General features: G+C 60.0%; 1 protein-coding gene across 1 annotated transcript in view; it reads right to left on the bottom strand.

Moving 5' to 3' along the window:
• The window catches only part of ESPL1 (extra spindle pole bodies like 1, separase), a 33,065-nt gene extending 12,626 nt beyond the window's left edge, over positions 1 to 20,439 (bottom strand). The window contains 21 exon segments of the mRNA XM_054001932.1: positions 490 to 1,438; positions 1,636 to 2,443; positions 3,516 to 3,625; positions 4,632 to 4,788; positions 5,560 to 5,691; positions 6,425 to 6,596; positions 7,307 to 7,420; positions 8,363 to 8,497; positions 9,966 to 10,105; positions 11,397 to 11,499; positions 11,973 to 12,132; positions 13,041 to 13,367; positions 13,777 to 13,865; positions 14,327 to 14,446; positions 15,389 to 15,525; positions 16,290 to 16,410; positions 16,940 to 17,044; positions 17,675 to 17,893; positions 17,895 to 18,740; positions 19,693 to 19,819; positions 20,377 to 20,439. Of these exon segments, the coding sequence (XP_053857907.1) occupies positions 490 to 1,438; positions 1,636 to 2,443; positions 3,516 to 3,625; positions 4,632 to 4,788; positions 5,560 to 5,691; positions 6,425 to 6,596; positions 7,307 to 7,420; positions 8,363 to 8,497; positions 9,966 to 10,105; positions 11,397 to 11,499; positions 11,973 to 12,132; positions 13,041 to 13,367; positions 13,777 to 13,865; positions 14,327 to 14,446; positions 15,389 to 15,525; positions 16,290 to 16,410; positions 16,940 to 17,044; positions 17,675 to 17,893; positions 17,895 to 18,740; positions 19,693 to 19,779 (5,031 nt within the window). The 5' untranslated portion in view covers positions 19,780 to 19,819; positions 20,377 to 20,439.
• Positions 20,440 to 21,184: the final 745 nt, after the last annotated feature.

Genomic DNA, 21,184 nt, shown 5'->3' with positions numbered 1-21,184 from the left:
CCTCCCCCTGATTTTCCCCCCGAAATTTCCATCCCAAATTTATCTTCCAATTTCCATTCTCAATTTCCCTTCCCAAACTTTTCCCCCCAATCATTTCCCCCCAAATTATCCCTTCCCAAACTTTCCCCTCCCCAATCATTTCCCCCCAAATTTCCTTCCAAACTTTTCCCCCCCCAATCATTTCCCCCCAAATTTCCCTTCCCAAACTTTCTCCCCTCCCCAATCATTTCCCCCCCAAATTTCCCTTCCCAAACTTTTCCCCCCCCCAATCATTGCCCAAATTTCCCTTCCCAAACTTTTCCCCCCAATCATTTCCCCCCAAATTTCCCTTCCCAAACTTTTCCCCCCCAATCATTTCCCCCCAAATTTCCCTTCCCAAACTTTTCCCCCCAATTATTTCCCCCCAAATTTCCCTTCCCAAACTTTTCCCCCCCAATCATTTCCCCCCAGATTTCCCTTCCCAAACTTTCCCCCCAAGCCCAAACTCACCCTGATCCGGGACTTGACCCTTCCTGGGATTTTGGGGGCCCTGTGGAGCCGGGAGTTGCCCCCAGGGGGGGAGGGCTCCTCGCTGAAGATGGTGAAGGGGGTCCTGGGCCCCCCCAGCCGCGCTTTTGGGGGCACCCCCGATTTGGGGTGGGGGGTGCAGGGCCCCCCCGGCCGCAGGACAATGGGGGGGACCTCGGGGTCTGAGTCCCCCAGGGTGAAAACGTCCCCAAATTTGGGGGGCTTCACTTTTGGGGTCTTCCCCGCCTTGGCTTTGGGGGCTTTGGCTTTTTGGGGTCTGGTTTTGGGGGGAGCTTTGGGGGTTTTTTGGGGTTTTGGGGGGTTCGGGGTGGGTGGGGGACGGGGGGTCCAGGCCTGGGCTAGGATGTCGTCCATGGAGCGGCCGAGGGCGGTGGCCACGTGGCCGAGGGTGGCCACGGCTTTGGCCAGCAGCAGAGTGGCCACGGCCACCCCCAGGCCGGCCACGGGGGGACTTTGGGACCCCAAGAGGGTCAGTCCCTGCTCCAGCTCCTCGTCCCAAGTGGGGTGGCACTGGGATGGACTGGCCAGGCTCTGCAGGGCCAGCGTGGAGTAGCCAGTGGCCACCAGCTCGGCCAGCGGGCCCAGGGGGGATGGGTCCCTGTCCCCAGAGGTGTCCCCATTGCCAGGGTGGCCCTGAAGGTCCCTGATCCCAGAGGGGTGCTGCAGGTCCCTGTCCCCAGGAGTGTCCCCGTCCCTGGGGGTGTCCCTGTCCCCAAGGGCATCCCCATTGCCAGGAAGGTCCCTGTCCCCAGGAATGTCCCCATTCCCAGGAATGTCCCCATCCCCAGGAATGTCCCCATTCCCAGCGGGGTCTGGCAGATTCCTGTCCCCATTCCCAGAAATTCCCCTGTCCCTAAAGGTGTCCCCATTCCAGGACTGTCCCTGCCGGTGTCCCCATTCCCAGAAGGGTCTGACAGATTCCTGTCCCCATTCCCAGGAATTCCCCTGTCCCTGAAGGTGTCCCCATTCCCAGGAATGTCCCTCCCGGTGTCCCCATTCCCAGGAATGTCCCTGCTGGTGTCCCCATTCCCAGAAATGTCCTTCCCAGTGTCCCCATTCCCAGGAATGTCGTTCCCAGTGTCCCCATTCCCAGGAATTCCCCTGTACCTAAAGGTGTCCCCATTCCCAGGAATTCCCCTGTACCTAAAGGTGTCCCCATTCCCAGGAATGTCGTTCCCAGTGTCCCCATGCCCAGGACTGTCCCTGCCGGTGTCCCCATTCCCAGGAATTCCCCTATCCCTAAAGGCGTCCCCATTCCCAGGAATGTCCTTCCCAGTGTCCCCATTCCCAGGAATTCCCCTATCCCTAAAGGCGTCCCTATTCCCAGGAATGTCCCTCCCAGTGTCCCCATTCCCAGGAATTCCCCTGTCCCTCCTGGTGTCCCCATTCCCAGGACTGTCCCTGCCGGTGTCCCCATTCCCAGGAATTCCCCTGTCCCTGCCGGTGTCCCCATTCCCCAGCCCCACCGCAGGGACCCTGCCCCACGCCTCCCGTGCCAGGCGGGCGCCGGCGCTGGCACAGCGGGGCAGCGCCTGCCGCACCAGCGCCAGCCCCGGGGCCACCTCCCCGGCCACCAGCCACGCCCGGGCCTGGGCCAGCAGCCAGCGCAGCCCCAGGGCCACCAGGGCGGGGTCGGAGCAGAAGGAGCAGGGACACCCCGAGGGATGGCACAGGAATTCCAGACTTTTCCAGACTTTTCTTCCCTTCAGCTCCGGCGAGGCCGTGAGAGCGTCCGGCTGCTCCGGGAGCGCGGCCAGAGCCAGGACGTCCAGGGAGGGACCCTTCAGGAACTCCTCGTCCTCCTCCCCGCCGGGAATGGGGTCAGGAATGGGATCCTGGGGTTTCTTCTTCTCCACGTGGCCCTTCCGGAGCTGGATCTTGGCCCGGCGCTGAGGCTCCCGGAAAAGTTTGGGTTCTGGAATGGGAATTCGGGGAGAATTTGGGGTTTGGGGTCCTGTAGGGAATGATTCCCAGCTGGGTTTGAACCCTGGAGGGGACGGAAGGGATTTTTGGAGTTCTCTTCCCAGTGGGATCTAACCCTGGAGGGGATGGAAGGGATTTTTGGGATTCTCTTCCTAAAGGGATTTAACTCTGGAAGGGATTTTTGGGGTTCTCTTCCCAGTGGGATTTAACTCTGGAGGGGATGGAAGGGATGTTTGGGGTTCTCTTCCTAAAGGGATTTAACTCTGGAAGGGATTTTTGGGGTTCTGCTCCCAGTGGGAATTAACCTTGGAGGGGATGGAAGGGATTTTTGGGATTTTCCAGCCCAAAAACCTGGATCAGACTGTTCTCAATGGACTTTAACTCTGGAGGGGATGGAAGGGATTTTTGGGGTTCTCCCCCCAGTGGGATTTAACCCTGGAGGGGATGGAAGGGATGTTTGGGGTTCTCTTCCTAAAGGGATTCAACTCTGGAAGGGATAATTTGGGATTTTCCAGCCCAAAAAAAAGGGGTCCAGAAACCTGGATCCAACAGTTCCCAGATGGATTTTAACTCTCTGGAGGAAGGATGGGAAAATTTGGGATTTTCCAGAGCAAAGAAAGGTCTGAAAAATTGGATTCTGTCCGAGCCTGATCCTTCCCCCATTCCCAGACTGGGATTTCCTACATTCCCAAACTGGGATTTCCCCCATTCTCAAACTGGAATATTCCCATTCCCAGACTGGGATTCCCCCCATTCCCAAACTGGAATTTCCCCTATTCCCAAACTGGGATTTCCCCCATTCCCAAACTGGAATTTCCCCCATTCCCAGACTGGGATTTCCCTCATCCCCAGACTGGGATTTCCCCTATTCCAAAACTGGGATTTCCCCCATTCCCAGACAGGGACTTCCCCCATTCCCAGACTGGGATTTCCCCTATTCCAAAACTGGGATTTCCCCCATTCCCAGACTGGGATTTCCCCCATTCCCAGACTGGGATTTCCCCTATTCCCAAACTGGGATTTCCCCCATTCCCAGACTGGGATTTCCCCATCCCAGTGCTCACCAGTCTGTGGCTGGAGCAGGAACTGGGCGTGCTGGAGGTGGGACTGGCTCAGCTCCAGCTCCCCCTGCTGCAGCTCCAGCTGGGACTGCAGCACCAGGAACCCCGTGCACCTGCGGGAAAACCGGGAAAATGGGAGAAAAAGAGGAAAAACGGAGGAGAAAAAAGGAAAAACTGAGGGAAAATGGGAAAAAACGGGGGGTGGGGGAATAGGGGGAAAATGGGGGGGAATGGGAGGAAACAGGAAAAGGGGGGAAATGGGGGGGAAAGGGAGAAAAAGGGGGGAAAGGGGTTAAAAAAGGGGGGAAGGGGTAAAAAAGGGGGGGAAAGGGGTAAAAAAGGGGGGGAAAGGGGTAAAAAAGGGGAGAAAATGGGTAAAAAGGGAGGGAAGGGGTAAAAAAGGAGGAAAAAGGGGTAAAAAAGGTGGGAAAAGGGGGGGAAAAGAGGGGGGAAAATGGGAGGGAAATGAGCTCCTGCCCTGGCTGGGATGTCCACTTGGCTCCTGACCCATCATTTCTAAAAGATCCTGACCCCAATCCCAATGACCCCAATGACGCCAATCCCAGTGACCCCAATGACCCCATTCCCAATCCAAATGACCCCAATCCCATCCCTAACCCCACAACTGACCAGCGGGCGGCCTGCAGGTGTCCGGCCATGGTCAGTCCCTCGCTGCAGAAGGCCCTGGCCCTGCACAGCACCTTAAACCCAATCCCAATGATCCAAACCCCAATCCCAATGACCCCAATGACCCCATTCCCAATCCCAATGACCCCAATCCCATCCCTGACCCCACAACTGACCAGCGGGCAGCCTGCAGGACTCTGGCCATGGTCAGTCCCTCACTGCAGAAGGCCCTGGCCCTGCACAGCACCTCAATCCCAATCTCAGTCCCAGTGACCCCAATGACCCCATTCCCAATCCCAATGACCCCAATCCCATCCCTGACCCCACGACTGACCAGCGGGCGGCCTGCAGGTGTCCGGCCATGGTCAGTCCCTCACTGCAGAAGGCCCTGGCCTGGCACAGCACCTTGATCCCAATCTCAGTCCCAGTGACCCCAATGACCCCATTCCCAATCCCAATGACCCCAATCCCATCCCTGACCCCACGACTGACCAGCGGGCGGCCTGCAGGTGTCCGGCCATGGTCAGTCCCTCGCTGCAGAAGGCCCTGGCCCTGCACAGCACCTCGCAGTGGCCCAGCAGCGTCACCAGGCGCTGGCAGCAGCCCAGGGCGTCCCCCAGCACCTGCCACTTGAGCACCAGCGCCGGGCCTGGGGACAGCGCGGTGGCACTGGGAATACTGGGAGGGCTCTGGGAGGGGGAGGGGTCCCGGGGACATGGGATGGGGAGGGGTCCCGGGGACATGGAGCCGTTCCCAAAGCTCCCAGACCTTCCCATGGAGTTCAGCTCATTCCAAGAGATCCCAACCCTTCCTGAGGGACCCCATCCCAGAGGTTCCCAGGGACCCCAATCCCATCCCAATCCCCATCCCACCCCAGTGACCCTGACCCCACCCCAGTGACCCCAATCCCATCCCAGTGACCCCAATCCCATCCCGATCCCACCCCACTGACCCCAATCCCACCTCAGGGATGCCGGTCCCATCCCAGTGCCCCCGATCCCGTCCCAGTGCCCCCAATCCCACCCTAGGGACCCCGATCCCAGCCCAGTGCCCCCGATCCCGCCCCAGTGACCCCAAACCCACCCAATCCCACCCCAGTGACCCCGATCCCGCCCCAGTGACCCCAATCCTGCCCAATCCCACCCCAGTGACCCCGATCCCGCCCCAGTGCCCCCGATCCCACCCCAGTGACCCCAATCCCACCCCAGTGACCCCGATCCCGCCCCAGTGCCCCCGATCCCACCCCAGTGACCCCAATCCCACCCCAGTGACCCCGATCCCGCCCCAGTGCCCCCGATCCCGCCCCAGTGCCCCCGATCCCACCCCAGTGACCCCAATCCCACCCCAGTGACCCCAATCCCACCCCAGTGCCCCCGATCCCGCCCCAGTGCCCCCGATCCCGCCCCGTCCCGCCGCTGACCGCAGTCGGGGCCGGGCTCCTCGGGCGGGCGGCCGCGGGCGCTGCCCAGGACGTCGCTGCCCAGCAGGAACACCAGGACGCTCCGCAGCAGCTTCTGCGCCTCCAGCAGGGCCACCTTGGGGCTGCTCCAGCCTGGAATTCCAGGGCATCAGCACGCAATTCCAGCCTGGAATTCTGCTGGGGGAGCCCCAGCCCTTCCTCCTCCTCCTATAGAATTCCACTGGGGGAGCCCCAGCCCTTCCTCCTCCTCCTCCTCCTCCTATGGAATTCCAGCCTGGAATTCTGCTGGGGGAGCCCCAGCCCTTCCTCCTCCTCCTCCTCCTATGGAATTCCACTGCGGGAGCCCCAGCCCTTCCTCCTCCTCCTCCTCCTCCTCCTGACAGCAAAGCTGCCCCGAATCCCAACTCGCCTGTCCTCCTCCTCCTCATCCCAAATCCACTCTCCTTCGTCTTCCTCTTCATCCCAACCTCTCTCCCTCTTCCTCCTCATCCCAAACTTTCTCCTTCCTCTTCCTCCTCATCTCAAAACTCTCTCCATCTTCCTCCTCATCCCAAACCTTTCTCCTTCCTCTTCCTCCTCATCCCAAACCTCTCCCTCCTCATCCCAACCTCTTTCCCTCTTCCTCCTCATCCCAAACATTCTCTCCCTCCTCTTCCTCCTCATCTCCAAACTTACTCCCTCCTCATCCCAAACCTCTCTCCCTCCTCCTCCTCATCCCAAAACTCTCCCTCCTCTTCCTCCTCATCTCCAAACTTTCTCCCTCCTCATCCCAACCTCTCTCCCTCTTCCTCCTCACCCCAAACCCCTCCCTCCTCCTCCTCCTCCTCCTCCCAGGCCCATCCCAGTTCCCGCTGCCCGTTCCCACCGTGCCGCCGGATCCGCTCGCGGAGCGGCGCCTCCAGGAGCGCCGGGGGCAGCTCCAGGAACGCGGCCACCAGCTGCAGCCCCTGGGCCTGTGCCAGGTACCAGCTCCTGGTGGCCCTCTGGGCCTGGGGCTCCTTCAGGGCCTCCAGCAGCAGGGCCACGCCCTGATCCGCCTGGAAAAATGGGAAAAATGGGATTTGGGGTCATGGGGGGTGAGCCCATCCCAATTCCATCGCCCCAGTCCTTTTATCCCGTCCCAATTCCATCATCCCAGTCCTTTTATCCCATTCCAATTCCACCATCCCAGTCCTTTTATCCCATCCCAATCCCAATCCTTTTATCCCATCCCAATCCCAATCCTTTTATCCCATCCCAATCCCAATCCCAGTCCTTTTATCCCATCCCAATCCCCTTCCAGCAGCAGGGCCACGCCCTGATCCACCTGGAAAAACGGGGGGAAATGGGAAAAATGGGATTTGGGGTCATGGGGGGTGATCCTGTCCCAGTTCCACCATCCCAGTCCTTTTATCCCAATCCCAATCCCAGTCCTTTTATCCCATCCCAGTCCATTTATCCCATCCATCAGCAGGGCCACTCCCTGATCTGCCTGGAAAAATGGAAAAAATGGGGAAAAAAAGGGGGAAAAAAACTGGGAAAAAAAAAAAACAACGGGGGAAAAAACTGGGAAAAAAAAAAAAAAAGGAAAAAAACAGGAAAAAAAAAACAGGAAAAAAAAAAAAGGAAAAAAATCAGGGGAAAAGGGCTGAGAAAAGCCAGGATTTGGGATCACAGGGGGCTCCCCCACCCCCACTCCCCTTCCCCCGAATCCCCCACCCCAACAATCCCGATTTTTTTTAGGAAAATCCCCGTTTTTTGCCTTTTTCTGGAGGCAGCAGAGCTGGCTGCGCAGCAGGAGCCGGGCGTGGCGCAGCAGCAGCCGGGAATCCTCGGGGCCCTGGTCCTGCTCCAGGCACAATTCCAGCTCCTCCAGGAAAAACTGGGAATGCCACGCCGGGATCAGCACCAGCACCCCCAGAGCCCACCCTGGGGGGAACTTTCCCGGGATTTTTGGGATTTCTGGAGTCCCCTGGGTGCCCCAAACCCACTGAAATCCTTTTCCTGGGATTTCTGGAATGCCCAGGATCCCCCAAACCCACTGAAATATTTTTCCCGGGATTTTTGGGATTCCTGGACATCCCTGGGTGCCCCAAACCCACTGAAATCCTTTTCCTGGGATTTTAGGGATTCCTGGAGTTCCCTGGATGTCTCAAGCCCTTTCTGGGGATGATTTTCCTGGGATTTTGGGAATCCTGCAACTCCCCCATGCCGAGGGTTATTCCCAAATAACTCCCCCGGGTCTGTGAAGGCCATTCCCAGATAATTCCCCTGGATTTGGGAAGGCCATTCCCAGACAATTTCCCAGGATTTGTGAAGGTCATTCCGAGATAAATTCCCCTGGATTTGGGAAAGACATTCTCAAATTTCCCAGGATTGTGAAGGCCATTCCCAGACAATCCCCTGGATTGTGAAGGCCATTCCCAGACAATCCCCAGGATCTGGGAACCACATTCCCAGACAATCCCCTGGATTTGGGAAGGCCATTCCCAGACAATCCCCTGGGTCTGTGAAGGTCATTCCCAGACAATCCCCAGGATCTGGGAACCACATTCCCAGACAATCCCCTGGATTTGGGAAGGCCATTCCCAGACAATCCCCAGGATTGGGAAGGCCATTCCCAGACAATGCCCTGGATCTGTGAAGGCCATTCCCAGACAATTCCCAGGATTGGGAAGGCCATTCCCAGACAATGCCCAGGATTGGGAAGGCCATTCCCAGACAATTCCCAGGATTGGGAAGGCCATTCCCAGACAATTCCCAGGATTGGGAAGGCCATTCCCAGACAATGCCCAGGATTTGGGAAGGCCATTCCCGGATTTACCTGGGCCTGGGCAGGGCAGTGCAGCTGCAGCAGGATCCGGCTGAGCTGGCACAGGGAATCGGCCGTTCCCAAAGGATCCCCGAGGCGCCGGCACAGCGAGCGCAGCAGCAGGAAACTCTCCAGGGCTTGGATGGGCTGGGAAGGGGGAAAATCCTTGGAGAAACCCCAAAAGCATTCCAGGGGATCCCAGGAGTCCTGGCAAAACCTCTCCCTGCTCTTCCTCATGCCAAATTATCTCCCCCTTCCTCCTCCTCCTCCTCCCAAATCCCTTATTCCTTCTCCTCCTCATCCCAAATTCCCTCATTCCTCCTCTTCCACATCTCCAAACCCTTTCCCTTTTCCTCTTCATCCCAAATTCCCTTCCTCTTCCTCATCCCAAATTATCTCCCTCTTCCTCCTCCTCCCAAATCCCTCCTCATCCCCAAATCCCTTATTCCTTCTTCTCCTCCTCATCCCAAATTCCCTCTCTTCTTCCCCATCCCAAAACTCTCTCCCTTTTCCTCCTCATCCCAAAACTCTCTCTTCATCATCCCAAATTCCCTCCTCTTCATCCCTAAATTCCCTCCTTCTTCCTCCTCATCCCAACTCTGTCCTTCCTCCTCTTCCACATCTCCAAACTCTTTCCCTCCCTCCTCTTCATCATCCCAAACTCCCTCTCTCCTCTTCATTCCAAACTCTTTCCCTCTTCCCCTTCATCCCAAACTCCTTGTCTTCCTCTTCATCATCCCAAATTCTCTCCTTCCTCTTCATCATCCCAACCTTTTTCCCTCTTCCTCCTCATCCCAAACTCTCTCCTTCATCATACCAAACTTTCCCCTCTTCCTCCTCATCCCAAACTTTTCCTCTCTTCCTCCTCATCCCAAAACTCTCTCCCTCCTCTTCATCCCAAACTCTCTCTGCCTTCCTCTTCATCCTCCCAAGCTTTTCCCTTCTTCCTCCTCATCCCAACTGTCCTTCCTCCTCATCATCCCAAATTCCCTCTCTTTTGCTCTTATTCATCCCAGGTTCCCTCCCTCTTCCTCCTCCCAAACTTTCCCCCTCTTCTTCCTCATCCCAAACTTTTTCTCTCTTTCTCCTCATAATCCCAAACTCTCTTTGCCTTCCTCTTCACCATCCCAAACTTTCCCCCTCTTCCTCCTCATCCCAAACTCTTTCTCTCTTCCTCCTCATCCCAACCTTTTTCTCTCTTCCTCCTCATCCCAAACTTTTCCTCTCTTCCTCCTTGTCCCAAAACTCCCTCCTCCTCTTCATCCCAAACTCTCTCCGCCTTCCTCTTCACCATCCCAAACTTTTCCCCTCTTCCTCCTCATCCCAAACTCTTTCCCTCTTCCTCCTCATCCCAAACTTTTCCCCTCTTCCTCCTCATCCCAAACTTTTCCCCTCTTCCTCCTCATCCCAAACTTTTCCTCTCTTCCTCCTCATCCCAAAACTCCCTCCTCCTCTTCATCCCAAACTCTCTCCGCCTTCCTCTTCACCATCCCAAACTTTTCCCCTCTTCCTCCTCATCCCAAACTCTTTCCCTCTTCCTCCCCATCCCCAAACTCTCTCCTCCTCCTCCTCCCCACCATCCCAGTCCCAGGAATGCCGGGAATCTCGGGATCACCTTGTCCTGGAGGCGGTAGAGCGCGGCCAGGAGCTGCAGGGAGCTCACGGTTTGCTCCGGGCTGCGCACCTCAGGAATTCCAGGATTTTCCAGCAGCTTTTTCCACAGGGAAAAGGCTTCGTCCAAGGGTTTGGACAGAGCTGGGGGCGCACAGGGGTCAGGCAGGGAGGGGGGATTCCCAAAAAAAAAGCTGTTAGCAAAGCGGGATAATCCTGGAGAAGTCATTCCCACCCTGCTTCCCGCAAAACCTCGGCAGCGGTGCTGGAAAGGCTCTTCCCGACCTCCCAGGATCCCAAAAAAACTCTTCCCAAACCAAAAGGATCCCAAAAATCCCTTTCCAACCATCCAGAATCCCATAAAAACTCTTCCCAATCCACCAGCATCCCAAAAAACCTCTTGCCAAACTAAGAGGATCCCAGAAATCCCTTCCCGACCTCCCAGGATCCCATAAAAGCTCTTCCCAACCTCCCAAGATCCCAAAAAATCCCTTCTCAATCCATCAGGGTTCCAAAAAACCCTTCCCAACATTCCAGGATCCCAAAAAAGTTCTTTCCGCCCCTCTAGGATCCCAAGAATCCTCTTCCCAATCCACCTGCATCCCAAAAACCCCTTCCTAACCTTCCAGAATGCCATAAAAACTCCTCCCAATCTACCATATTCCCAAAAAAGCCCTTCCCAACCTTCCAGGTTCCCAAAAAGGCTCTTCCAACCTTCCAGAATCCCATAAAATCCCTTCCCGCCCCTCCAAAATCCTCATCCATCCCAGAAAAGCTCGTCACCCATCCCAAAAATCCCTTCCCACCCCTCCAAAATCCTCACCCATCCCAAAAATCTCTTCCCACCCTTCCAGAATCCTCATCCATCCCACAAAATCCCTTCCCATCCCCTCCAGGGTCCTCATCCATCCCAGAAAAGCTCGTCACCCATCCCAAAAATCCCTTCCCACCCCTCCAAAATCCTCACCCATCCCAAAAATCCCTTCCCACCCTTCCAGAATCCTCATCCATTCCACAAAACCTCATCACCCATCCCAAAAATCCCTTCCTGCCCATCCAGAATCCTCACCCATCCCAAAAATCCCTTCCCACCCCTCCAGAGTCTTCACCCATCCCACAAAATCCCTTCCCATCCCTCCAGAATCCTCACCCATCCCAAAAAGCCATTCCTACCCTTTCAGGGTCTTCATCCATCCCAAAAAATCCCTTCCCACCCCTCCAAAATCCTTATCCGTCCCACAAAATCCCTTCCCACCCTTCCAGGGTCTTCATCCATCCCAGAAAAGCTCGTCACCCATCCCAAAAATCCCTTCCCACCCCTCCAAAATCCTCATCCATCCCACAAAACCTTGTCACCCATCCCAAAAATCCCTTCCAGCCCCTCCGGAGCCCCCGGTGACCCCAAAACCCCGAGGCCCCCCCGGGCCTGGCTCACCGCTGTCGGAGCTGAGGCTGCAGCGGATCCCGTCCCGCGGCTCCGGCCGCTCTCCCTCGGGATCCTGATCCGAGCCCCGCCCGCGCCGCTCCCGGGCCACGCTCTGGGAAGGGAGTGGCAACTCCAGGAATCCCAAAAATCCCCAAAAAATCCCACCCAGGGAACGCCAGGAATCCCCAAAATCCCCCCAAAAAATCGCATCTAGGGAATCCCCCCAAATCCCCAAAAGATCGCATCCAGGGAACGCCAGGAATCCCCCAAATCCCAAAAAAATCACACCCAGGGAATGCCAGGAATCCCCCAAATCCCCCAAAAATTGCACCCAGGGAATCCCCCCAAATCCCCAAAAAATCCCACCCAGGGAACGCCAGGAATCCCCAAAATCCCAAAAAAAATTGCACCCAGGGAATCCCCCCAAATCCCCAAAAGATCACATCCAGGGAATGCCAGGAATCCCCCAAATCCCAAAAATCCTGGGAAAATCACACCCAGGAAGGGATTGGGACACGCAGGGAACTCCGGGATTTTCCCAAAATCCCCCAAATCCCAGGAAAATCCCAGGAAAATCCCAGGCACCTTTTCCACGAGGGCCTCGAGGGTGCAGATGTGGAGCCAGAGCAGGGCCTGGGCGCGCTCGTCCAGGAGCTTATCCCGGATTTGGGAATTGCAGCTTTGGGAATTCCGGGACAGCGACTCCAGCAGCCTCAGGGCCTCCTGCACGGCGTCCAGGGCGGAGCTGCGGGAACAGGGATGCCCAAAATCCCGGGAATTGACCCCAAAATTGTGGGAACAGCGCCCAGAATCCCAAGAGAGGGATGGGGGCATTGGGATGGGGGATTTGGGATCAGGACTGCGATCAGGATCAGGACTGGGACAGAGGATCAGGATCATGGTTGGGATCAGGACTAGGATGGAGAATTGGGATCAGGATCAGGGCTAGGATCAGGGTTGGGATCAGGACTGGGATGGAGCATTAGGATCAGGACTAGGATCAGGACTAGGATCAGGACTAGGATCAGGATCAGGGCTGGGATCAGGATCAGGGTTGGGATCAGGACTGGGATCAGGACTGGGATGAGCACCCACCAGTCGGTGTGGGCGCTGAAGCTGTGGCTGCACAGGAGCTGGGCTGGGATCAGGACCAGGGTTGGGATCAGGATCAGGATTAGGATCAGGACTGGGATCAGGATCAGGACTGGGATCAGGACTAGGACCAGGGCTGGGATCAGGACTGGGGTGAGCACCCACCAGTCGGTGTGGGCGCTGAAGCTGTGGCTGCACAGGAGCTGGGCTGGGATCAGGACTGGGATCAGGACCAGGGTTGGGATCAGGATCAGGATCAGGATTAGGATCAGGACTGGGACCAGGACTGGGATCAGGGCTGGGATCAGGATCAGGACTGGGATCAGGATCAGGACTGGGATCAGGACTGGGATGAGCACCCACCAGTCGGTGTGGGTGCTGAAGCTGTGGCTGCACAGGAGCTGGGCTGGGATCAGGGTTGGGATCAGGACTGGGATCAGGATCAGGACTGGGATCAGGACTGGGATCAGGATCAGGATTAGGATCAGGACTGGGATCAGGATCAGGACTGGGATCAGGACTGGGACCAGGACTGGGATCAGGACTGGGATGAGCACCCACCAGTCGGTGTGGGTGCTGAAGCTGTGGCTGCACAGGAGCTGTCCCAGCTCCAGCAGCGCCACCGCCCTGGGCAGGCTCCGGCCGGGGTCCGGCATTCCCGGGGGGTCCCGGCTCCCCCCCGGATCCCGGAATCCCGGGGGATCCCAGGCTCCCTCGGGATCCCACAGGCCCAGCAGGTCGCACAGGACGTTGTAGCGCTCCGGCCCCGTGGGGCCCCGCAGGGATTTGTAGGCCTGGAGCTCGGCCAGCAGCAGGAGCAGCACGGTGTCCCCGGAGAGGGGCTGGGAATGGGATCGGGCCTGGGACTCCAGGGCGTCCCGCAGGGTCCTGCCAAGGGCATTGGGATCACAGGGGTTTGGATGGGGTCGTGGCATGGCAGGGAGCTCCAACCCCATTCCACCTTCCCCTGCCTCAGGAGGCTCCTGATTCCCCCTCCCAATCCCATCCCATTCCCCCATCCTAGCCCATCCCAATCCCTCCCACCCCATTCTCCCCATCCCAATCCTCTCTTCCAAATCCTCCATCCCAATCCCCCAATCCCCCCCACCCTGATCCCCCATCCCATATCCCCATTCCCCAATCCCAAGTCTCTGATCCCAAAACCCCAATCCCCATTCCTCATTCCTCAATCCCAAATCCCCAGTCCTTGATCCCAAATCTCCCCATCCCAATCCCCAATCCCCATTCCCCCATCCCAAATCCCCATTCCCTGATCCCAAACCCCAGATCCCCTCACCGCAGCCGCAGTTCCTCCGCTCCCTGTTTGGCCGCCTCCGTCTTGATCCTGGCCCAGAGCGCCACCGGCTCGGCCACCAGGGAGCCGGGCTGGCCCAGGACGGGCTGGGAATGGTGGGAGTGTGACCCCAATCCCTGGGAACATGTCCCCAATACCTGGGAATGCGTCCCCAATCCCTGGGAACCTGTCCCCAGTCCCTGGGAACCTGTCCCCAATCCCTGGGAACCTGTCCCCAGTCCTTGGGAATGTGTCCCCAGTCCTTGGGAATGCGTCCCCAATCCCTGGGAACGTGTCCCCAGTCCCTGGGAACATGTCCCCAATTCCCAGGAATGAGTCCCCAGTCCCCAGGAATGTAACCCTAGCTCTTGGGAACATGTCCCCACTCCCTGGGAATGTGTCCCCAATCCCTGGGAATGCTGGGAACATGTCCCCACTCCCCAGGAATGTGTCCCCACTCCCGAGGAATGTGTCCCCAATCCCTGGAAATGCTGGGAACGTGTCCCCAGTCCCCGGGAATGAGTCCCCAGCCCTTGGGAAGGTGTCCCCACACCTGGGAGTGCTGGCAGTGTGGCCCCAGGGCCAGCAGCCACTGGGCCACGGCGTCCAGGGCGCGCTCGGGCCGCCCCCGGCAGCGCCAGCTCTCCACCTGCAGCCGGAAGCACCTGTGGAGCTGCGGGAGGGGGGCGGGACGTCGGGATCCGGGATCCTCGGGAATCCCAGCGTGCCCAGGGATCCCAGTGTGCCCAGGGATCCCAGCGTGCCCAGGGATCCCAGTATCGCCAGTGATCCCAGTATCCCCAGTAAGCCCAGGGATCCTGGCATGCCCAGTGATCCCAGTATGCCCAAGGATCCCAGTATGCCCAGAGATCCCAGTATCCCCAGTGATCCCAGCATGCCCAAGGATCCCAGTATCCCCAGTATGCCCAGAGATCCCAGCATGCCCAAGGATCCCAGCATCCCCAGAGATCCCAGCATGCCCAGAGATCCCAGTATCCCCAGTAAGCCCAGGGATCCTGGCATGCCCAGTGATCCCAGTATGCCCAAGGATCCCAGTATGCCCAGAGATCCCAGTATCCCCAGTGATCCCAGCATGTCTAAGGATCCAAGTATCCCCAGTGATCCCAGCATACCCAGAGATCCCAGTATGCCCAGTATCCCCAGTATGCCCAGTGATCCCAGCATGCCCAGTGATCCCAGCATGCCCAGGGATCCCGGGATGTTCAGCCCCGCCAGTGGCTCCCAGTATCCCCAGTGACCCCATTCCCCCTCCCCAGTATGCCACAATCCCATCCCAGTACTCCCAGTGGCTTCCAGCCCTCCCAGCATCCCCGGCTGATCCCAGTGACCCCGTAATCCACCCCAGTATCGCCAGTGTACCCCCAGTGCCCCATCCCAGTACCCCCAGTGCCCCATCCCAGTACCCCCAGTGCCCCATCCCAGTACCCCCCCATACTCCTAGTGCCCAAACCCAGTACCCCCCGTACTCCACCCCAGTACCCCCAGTGCCCCATCCCAGTACCCCCAGTGCCCCATCCCAGTACCCCCAGTACTCCCAGTGTCTCATCCCAGTACCCCCAGTGCCCCATCCCAGTACTCCCAGTGTCCCCAGTACCCGCTCCGGGGTGACTCCGGGCCAGCCGTAGCCGTGGCCGGCCAGCACTGCCCGGCACAGGGGCTCGCACACGGCTCCGGCCGCTTCCGGAACGTTCTGGCTCTTCAAGGCCTGGCCCAGGCGGAAGGCGGCCGCAGCTGCGTCCGGAGGGGACAAAGTGACCAACGGGACAGGGAGGGGACACTGCAGTGACCTCTCCTTGTCCAGAGCTGATCCCAAACCCCCGGACACGGAGTGACCCCCTGGACGGCCGGGATGGGGACACGGAGCCCCCGTGGTGGCACTGACCACTGGGGATGGGGACAGGTGGTGGCACTGACCACTGGGGACACCCCTGGACACAGAGTGACCCCCTGGACAGCTGGGATGGGGACACAGAGCCCCTGTGGTGGCACTGACCGCTCGGGATGGGGACAGGTGGTGGCACTGACCACTGGGGATGGGGACAGGTGGTGGCACTGACCACTGGGGACACCCCCGGACACCTGGGATGGGGACACGGAGCCCCTGTGGTGGCACTGACCACTGGGGATGGGGACACAGAGCCCCCGTGGTGGCACTGACCACTGGGGACACCCCTGGACAGCTGGGATGGGGACACAGAGCCCCCATGGTGGCACTGACCACTGGGGATGGGGACATGGAGCCTCTGTGGTGGCACTGACCACTGGGGATGGGGACACAGAGCCCCCGTGGTGGCACTGACCACTGGGGACACCCCTGGACACAGAGTGACCCCTGGACGGCCGGGATGGGGACACAGAGCCCCTGTGGTGGCACTGACCACTGGGGATGGGGCCATGAAGCCCCTGTGGTGGCACTGACCACTGGGGACAAGCAGCTCCCGTGGTGGCACTGACCACTGGGGTCACTGGGGATGGGGACAGGTGGTGGCACTGACCGGTGACATCGAGGAACTTGCCCCTCTCGGCCTCGGGCAGCCCCTCCAGCCCCTCCAGCATCCAGGTGACGCTCTGGACACAGCTCGTGGTCACCTGCGCCAGCTCCGGCCACCCCGAGGGCTGCGGGGACACCGTGGGTCACCCTGCAGGACCCTCAACCCCCAAATCCCAGCCCCACATCCCATGGGAGAAGCTTCCAGAACCCCCAAAACTCCCTCAAGGAGGCTCCATCCCCAAATTCCAACCCCACACCCCACGGGAGAAGCTTCCAGAACCCCCTCAGGGCACCTCAATCCCCAAATTCCAACCCCACACCCCATAGGAAAACCTCCCAGCACCCCCAGAACTTTTTCAGGGTGACTCAATCCCTAAATTTCTGTCCCACATCCCACAGGAGAAGCTTCCAGAACCCCCTCAGGGCACCTCAATCCTAAAATTCCGGCCCCACATCCCATGGAGAAGACTCCCAAAGTGGCTCAATCCCCAAATTCCAACCTCTTATCCAATGGGAGAAGCTTCCAGAACCCCCTCAGGGCACCTCAATCCCAAAATTCCAGCCCCAAATCCCATGGGAGAGGCTCCATCCCAAAATTCCAGCCCCACGCCCCGCGGGAGAGGCTCCCAGCCCCCCAGGGATCTGGATCCATGCCTGGGAGCGCTGGAATATTTCATGGATGGCGCTGGAGAAGAGCTGGAGGCTGTGGAACAGCAGCTGCTTCACCATCACCTGCTCCTGGATGGAGTCAGGAGGGACCTGGGAATGGGGAAATGGGATTTGGGAATGGGGAAATGGGATTTGGGAATGGGGAAATGGGATTTGGGAATTGGGAAATGGGATTTGTGAATGCTGGGGTGGATCTGGGAATGGGGAAAATGGGATTTGTGAATGCTGGGGTGGATCTGGGAATGGGGAAAATGGGATTTGTGAATTGGGAAATGGGATTTAGGAATGCTGGGAGGGAGCTGGGAACGGGAATAGGGTCAGGGAATGAAGCTGAAGATGGGAAAAATGGGATTTGGGAATGCTGGGATGGAGCTGGGAATGGGGTCAGGGGAAGGCAATACTGGGATGGAGCTGGGAATGGAGAAAAAGGGATTTGGGAATGCCGGGATGGAGCTGGGAACGGGGTCTGGGAATGGAGCTGGGAATGGGGTCTGGGAATGGGGAAAGTGGGATTTAGGGCCGAGGAAGGGCAGGGAAGGGGAGGAGTGGGATGTAGGGGTTCAGGAGCTCCAGGAGCTGCTGCTGGGATGGACAAACGTGGGATTTGGGACTCCCCAAACTCCAGGAGCTGCTGGCAGGGCTGGCAGCAGCACGGAGTGACCCTGAGGGATTCCAGGGAATCCCAGAGCTCTTCCTCCTCCTCCTCCTCCTCCTCCTCACCTGGGCCAGCAGCCGCCGCAGCGCCCGCCCGTGGCCCTGGCAGAAGCCACAAATCCCGGGAAGCTCCTGGGGGCCGAGGGGCAGCTCCCGGCCCCTCCTGAGCACCTCCCCGAGCTGCGCCAGCACGAACTGGGAGCTCTCCAGCAGCACCCGCAGGATCCTTCCGGAAAATTCCGCCGCCAGCGCCGCTCCCGCCCGCCTCAAGGCCGGCGCCACGGCTCCCACGCCGCCCCCCGCCTTTGGCCAGCGCCCGGCTGAGCTGGATCCCGGCTCCCAGCAGCTCCAGAGCGGCTCCCAGAGAATTCCCGGCTCCCAGGAAGGTTCTGGACTCCTCCAGGGCGTCCAGAGCGTCGCGGTGCCGCCGGGCTTTGCAGAGGTGGCGGCAGCGCTCCAGGGTGAGCTCCAGGAAACACAGGGAGTGCTGGAGGCCCGGAGGCCGCGGGGCCTCGTCCCGCAGAGCATCCAGCAGGAATTCCCGGAGCTGCCTGGCCAGGAAGAGCGGGCACGGGGCCCTCTGAGCCTGGTAGAGAGCGGCGGCGGCCGCGGCGTTCTGGGCGGTCTGCGAGGTGAGGAAGGGCGGCTGGAAGGGCTCGCGAGGCGGGCGCTCCCCGTCCCGCGACTCCAGCAGCAGCAGGAAGCGCAGGGCGCGGATCCTGGCGGTCAGCACCGCCCTGCCCTCCTCCCGCGGCCGCTCCGGCCCGGCCAGAGCGGCCGCAGCTCGCCACAGGACCCCGAAAGCGCTGGAGGCCACGGTGGCCCAGTCGCCGTGGCGGTGGCCGCGCCGCAGCCGCGCCCGCAGCAGCTCGGCCACGCTCCAGGCGTGGGGTCCCACCCATCCCGCGGCGTTGCGCAGCACGTGGAACAGGATCTTCTCCAGGTACAGGTGAGGGGGCTCGGGGACCAGGCTCAGGTACAGCTGGGTGGCCTCCTGGGCCAGGGCTAGCAGCTGGGCGCCGTGGGCTACCAGCCCGCCCGGCCGGGCCAGCTCGGCCACGCAGGCGCGCAGGGCGCGGTCGCACGCCTGGATGCGGCGGGAGTGGGGGGCAGAGGGGTTCCGGAGGCTTTCCTGGGGGAAAGAGGGATTTGGGATGAGAACAGAGTCCCTCAAGGGGCATTTCCTGGGAAAAGAGGGATTTGGGGTCAGGAGAGAGGCCTTCAGGGGTCATTTCCTGGGAAAAGAGGGATTTGGGATGAGAACAGAGCCCCTCAAAGGGCATTTCCTGGGGGAAAGAGGGATTTGGGATGAGAACAGAGTCCCTCAAGGGGCATTTCCTGGGAAAAGAGGGATTTGGGGTCAGGAGAGAGGCCTTCAGGGGTCATTTCCTGGGAAAAGAGGGATTTGGGATAAGGACAGAGCCCCTCAGGGGTCGTTTCCTGGGAAAAGAGGGATTTGGGATGAGAACAGAGCCCCTCAGGGGTCGTTTCCTGGGAAAAGAGGGATTTGGGATGAGAACAGAGCCCCTCAAGGGGCATTTCGTGGGAAAAGAGGGATTTGGGGTCAGGACAGAGCCCCTCAGGTGTCGTTTCCTGGGAAAAGAGGGATTTGGGATGAGAACAGAGCCCTTCAGGGGTCATTTCCTGGGAAAAGAGGGATTTGGGATAAGGACAGAGCCCTTCAGGTGTCATTTCCTGGGAAAAGAGGGATTTGGGATGAGAACAGAGCCCTTCAGGGGTCATTTCCTGGGAAAAGAAGGAGTCAGAACCAGCTCAGAACCCCCCAGAGGTCCCACAGTGGGATCCAGAGGTTTTCGTGGGAAAAGAGAGATCAGAGCCCCAGATCCCAAGGTTTTCCTGAGGAAAAGCGGGATCAGAGCCTTTTCCTGAGGAAAAGAGGGATCAGAGCCCCAGATCCCAAGGTTTTCCTGAGGAAAAGTGGGATCAGAGCCTTTTCCTGAGGAAAAGCGGGATCAGAGCCCCAGATCCCAAGGTTTTCCTGAGGAAAAGCGGGATCAGAGCCCCAGATCCCAAGGTTTTCCTGAGGAAAAGCGGGATCAGAGCCCAGCCCCTCCCCGGCTCACCCGGATCCTCTCCAGGCGCTCCTCGATGCCGGCCCAGCCGTCCGTGCTTCCATCCTCTCCATCCTTCCCTTGCTCCTTCCCGGCCATCCCGGGGGCTCCTCCTCAGGGGCTTCTGTGTGATGCAGGGCTGGGGGGGGGGGAAGGAGAGGTGTGGGACCCCCAGAACCCCCAGAACCCCCAAACCCCACAGAGCCCCAGACCCCACAGAGCCCCCCCCAGCCCCACTTCTCTGCCCCCTCAGCGCTCCACAGCTCCCCCAGCCCCAATTCCTGGCACCCCAGGGACCCCCAGCCCCACTGAGGGTCTCCAGCCCCATTCCTTCCCCCCCCCCAAACCCCCAGCCCCACTCTTAAGGGGCCAGATCACCCCCAGTCCCCCCCAGCCAGGGCCCGCAGCCCCCCGGCCCCACTTTTTGACACCCCCAGCCCCATTTCCAGCCCCACCGGGGGTCCCCAGCCCCACTCCTTGCCCCCCACAGAGGCCCAGACCCCCCCCACCCCCTCAGGCCTCCCGCGGCCTTCACCCCCCACCCCCCCCCGACCCGCGCCCCACAGGCCTCCTGCCTCTCCCCCTCCTCGCCGGGCCTCTCCGGCCCTCCCCGGCTCCCTGAGGGGGTCTCAGCCCCCCAAATTCCCCCTCGGGACCCCCAAATTCCCCCCGGGCCGCGCCCCCCCCCCCGCTCACGCTGCGCTGCTGCTCCGCCGCCCGCCAGAGGGCGGGGCCCGCCGCGCGCCCGTTCAAACCCCGGCCGCAGCCAATCAGCGCGCGGCACCGCCCCCCGGCGTCCAATCAGCGCGCGGCACCGCCCCGCCTGCCCCGCCCGCCGCGCGAGGCTTCACGGGAGTCGTAGTCCGCGCCGGGGCACGCGCGCTTTGCGGGCGCGGGGCGGGGCGCGGTTAATGATGGGCGGGGCCAGAGGGGTGGGGGCGTGGCCGGGGAGGGAACCCCGGGATTTGGGGGTGATGATGGCGTCCCTCAGTGTCCCCGTGTCCCCTCAGTGTCCCCGTGTCCCCTCAGGGGTGGCACAGTGTCCCTCTGTTCCCCCGTCCCTCTGTCCCTCTGTCCCTCTGTCCCCTCTGTCCCTCAGTGTCCCCGTGTCCCTCTGTCCCTCAGTGTCCCCCTGTCCCTCAGTGTCCCCCTGTCCCTCAGTGTCCCCCTGTCCCTCTGTCCTCGTGTCCCTCTGTCCCTCAGTGTCCCTCAGTGTCCCCGTGTCCCTCTGTCCCTCAGTGTCCCTCTATCCCTCAGTGTCCCCGTGTGCCTCAGTGTCCCCCTGTCCCTCTGTCCCTCACTGTCCCTCTGTCCCTCAGTTTCCCCCCGTCCCTCTGTCCCGCGGCCGCTGTCGCTGCCGTGCCCTGCAGTACCGCCCGCAGCCGCCAGGCGGCGCCGGAGCCCGCGGAGCTTTTGGGGCTCCCTGAAAAGCGGGGCCGGAATTCGGCCAATAAAAAGGAAATCAATAAAAAGGAAATAATCAATAAAAAGGAAATAATTAATA

Source organism: Vidua macroura, chromosome 34 (genome assembly GCF_024509145.1).
Source record: "Vidua macroura isolate BioBank_ID:100142 chromosome 34, ASM2450914v1, whole genome shotgun sequence".
Classification (NCBI taxonomy): Eukaryota; Metazoa; Chordata; class Aves; order Passeriformes; family Viduidae; genus Vidua; species Vidua macroura.
The sequence above is the reverse complement of the archived record's forward strand: the minus strand, read 5'-3'. Positions and strand labels throughout refer to the sequence as shown.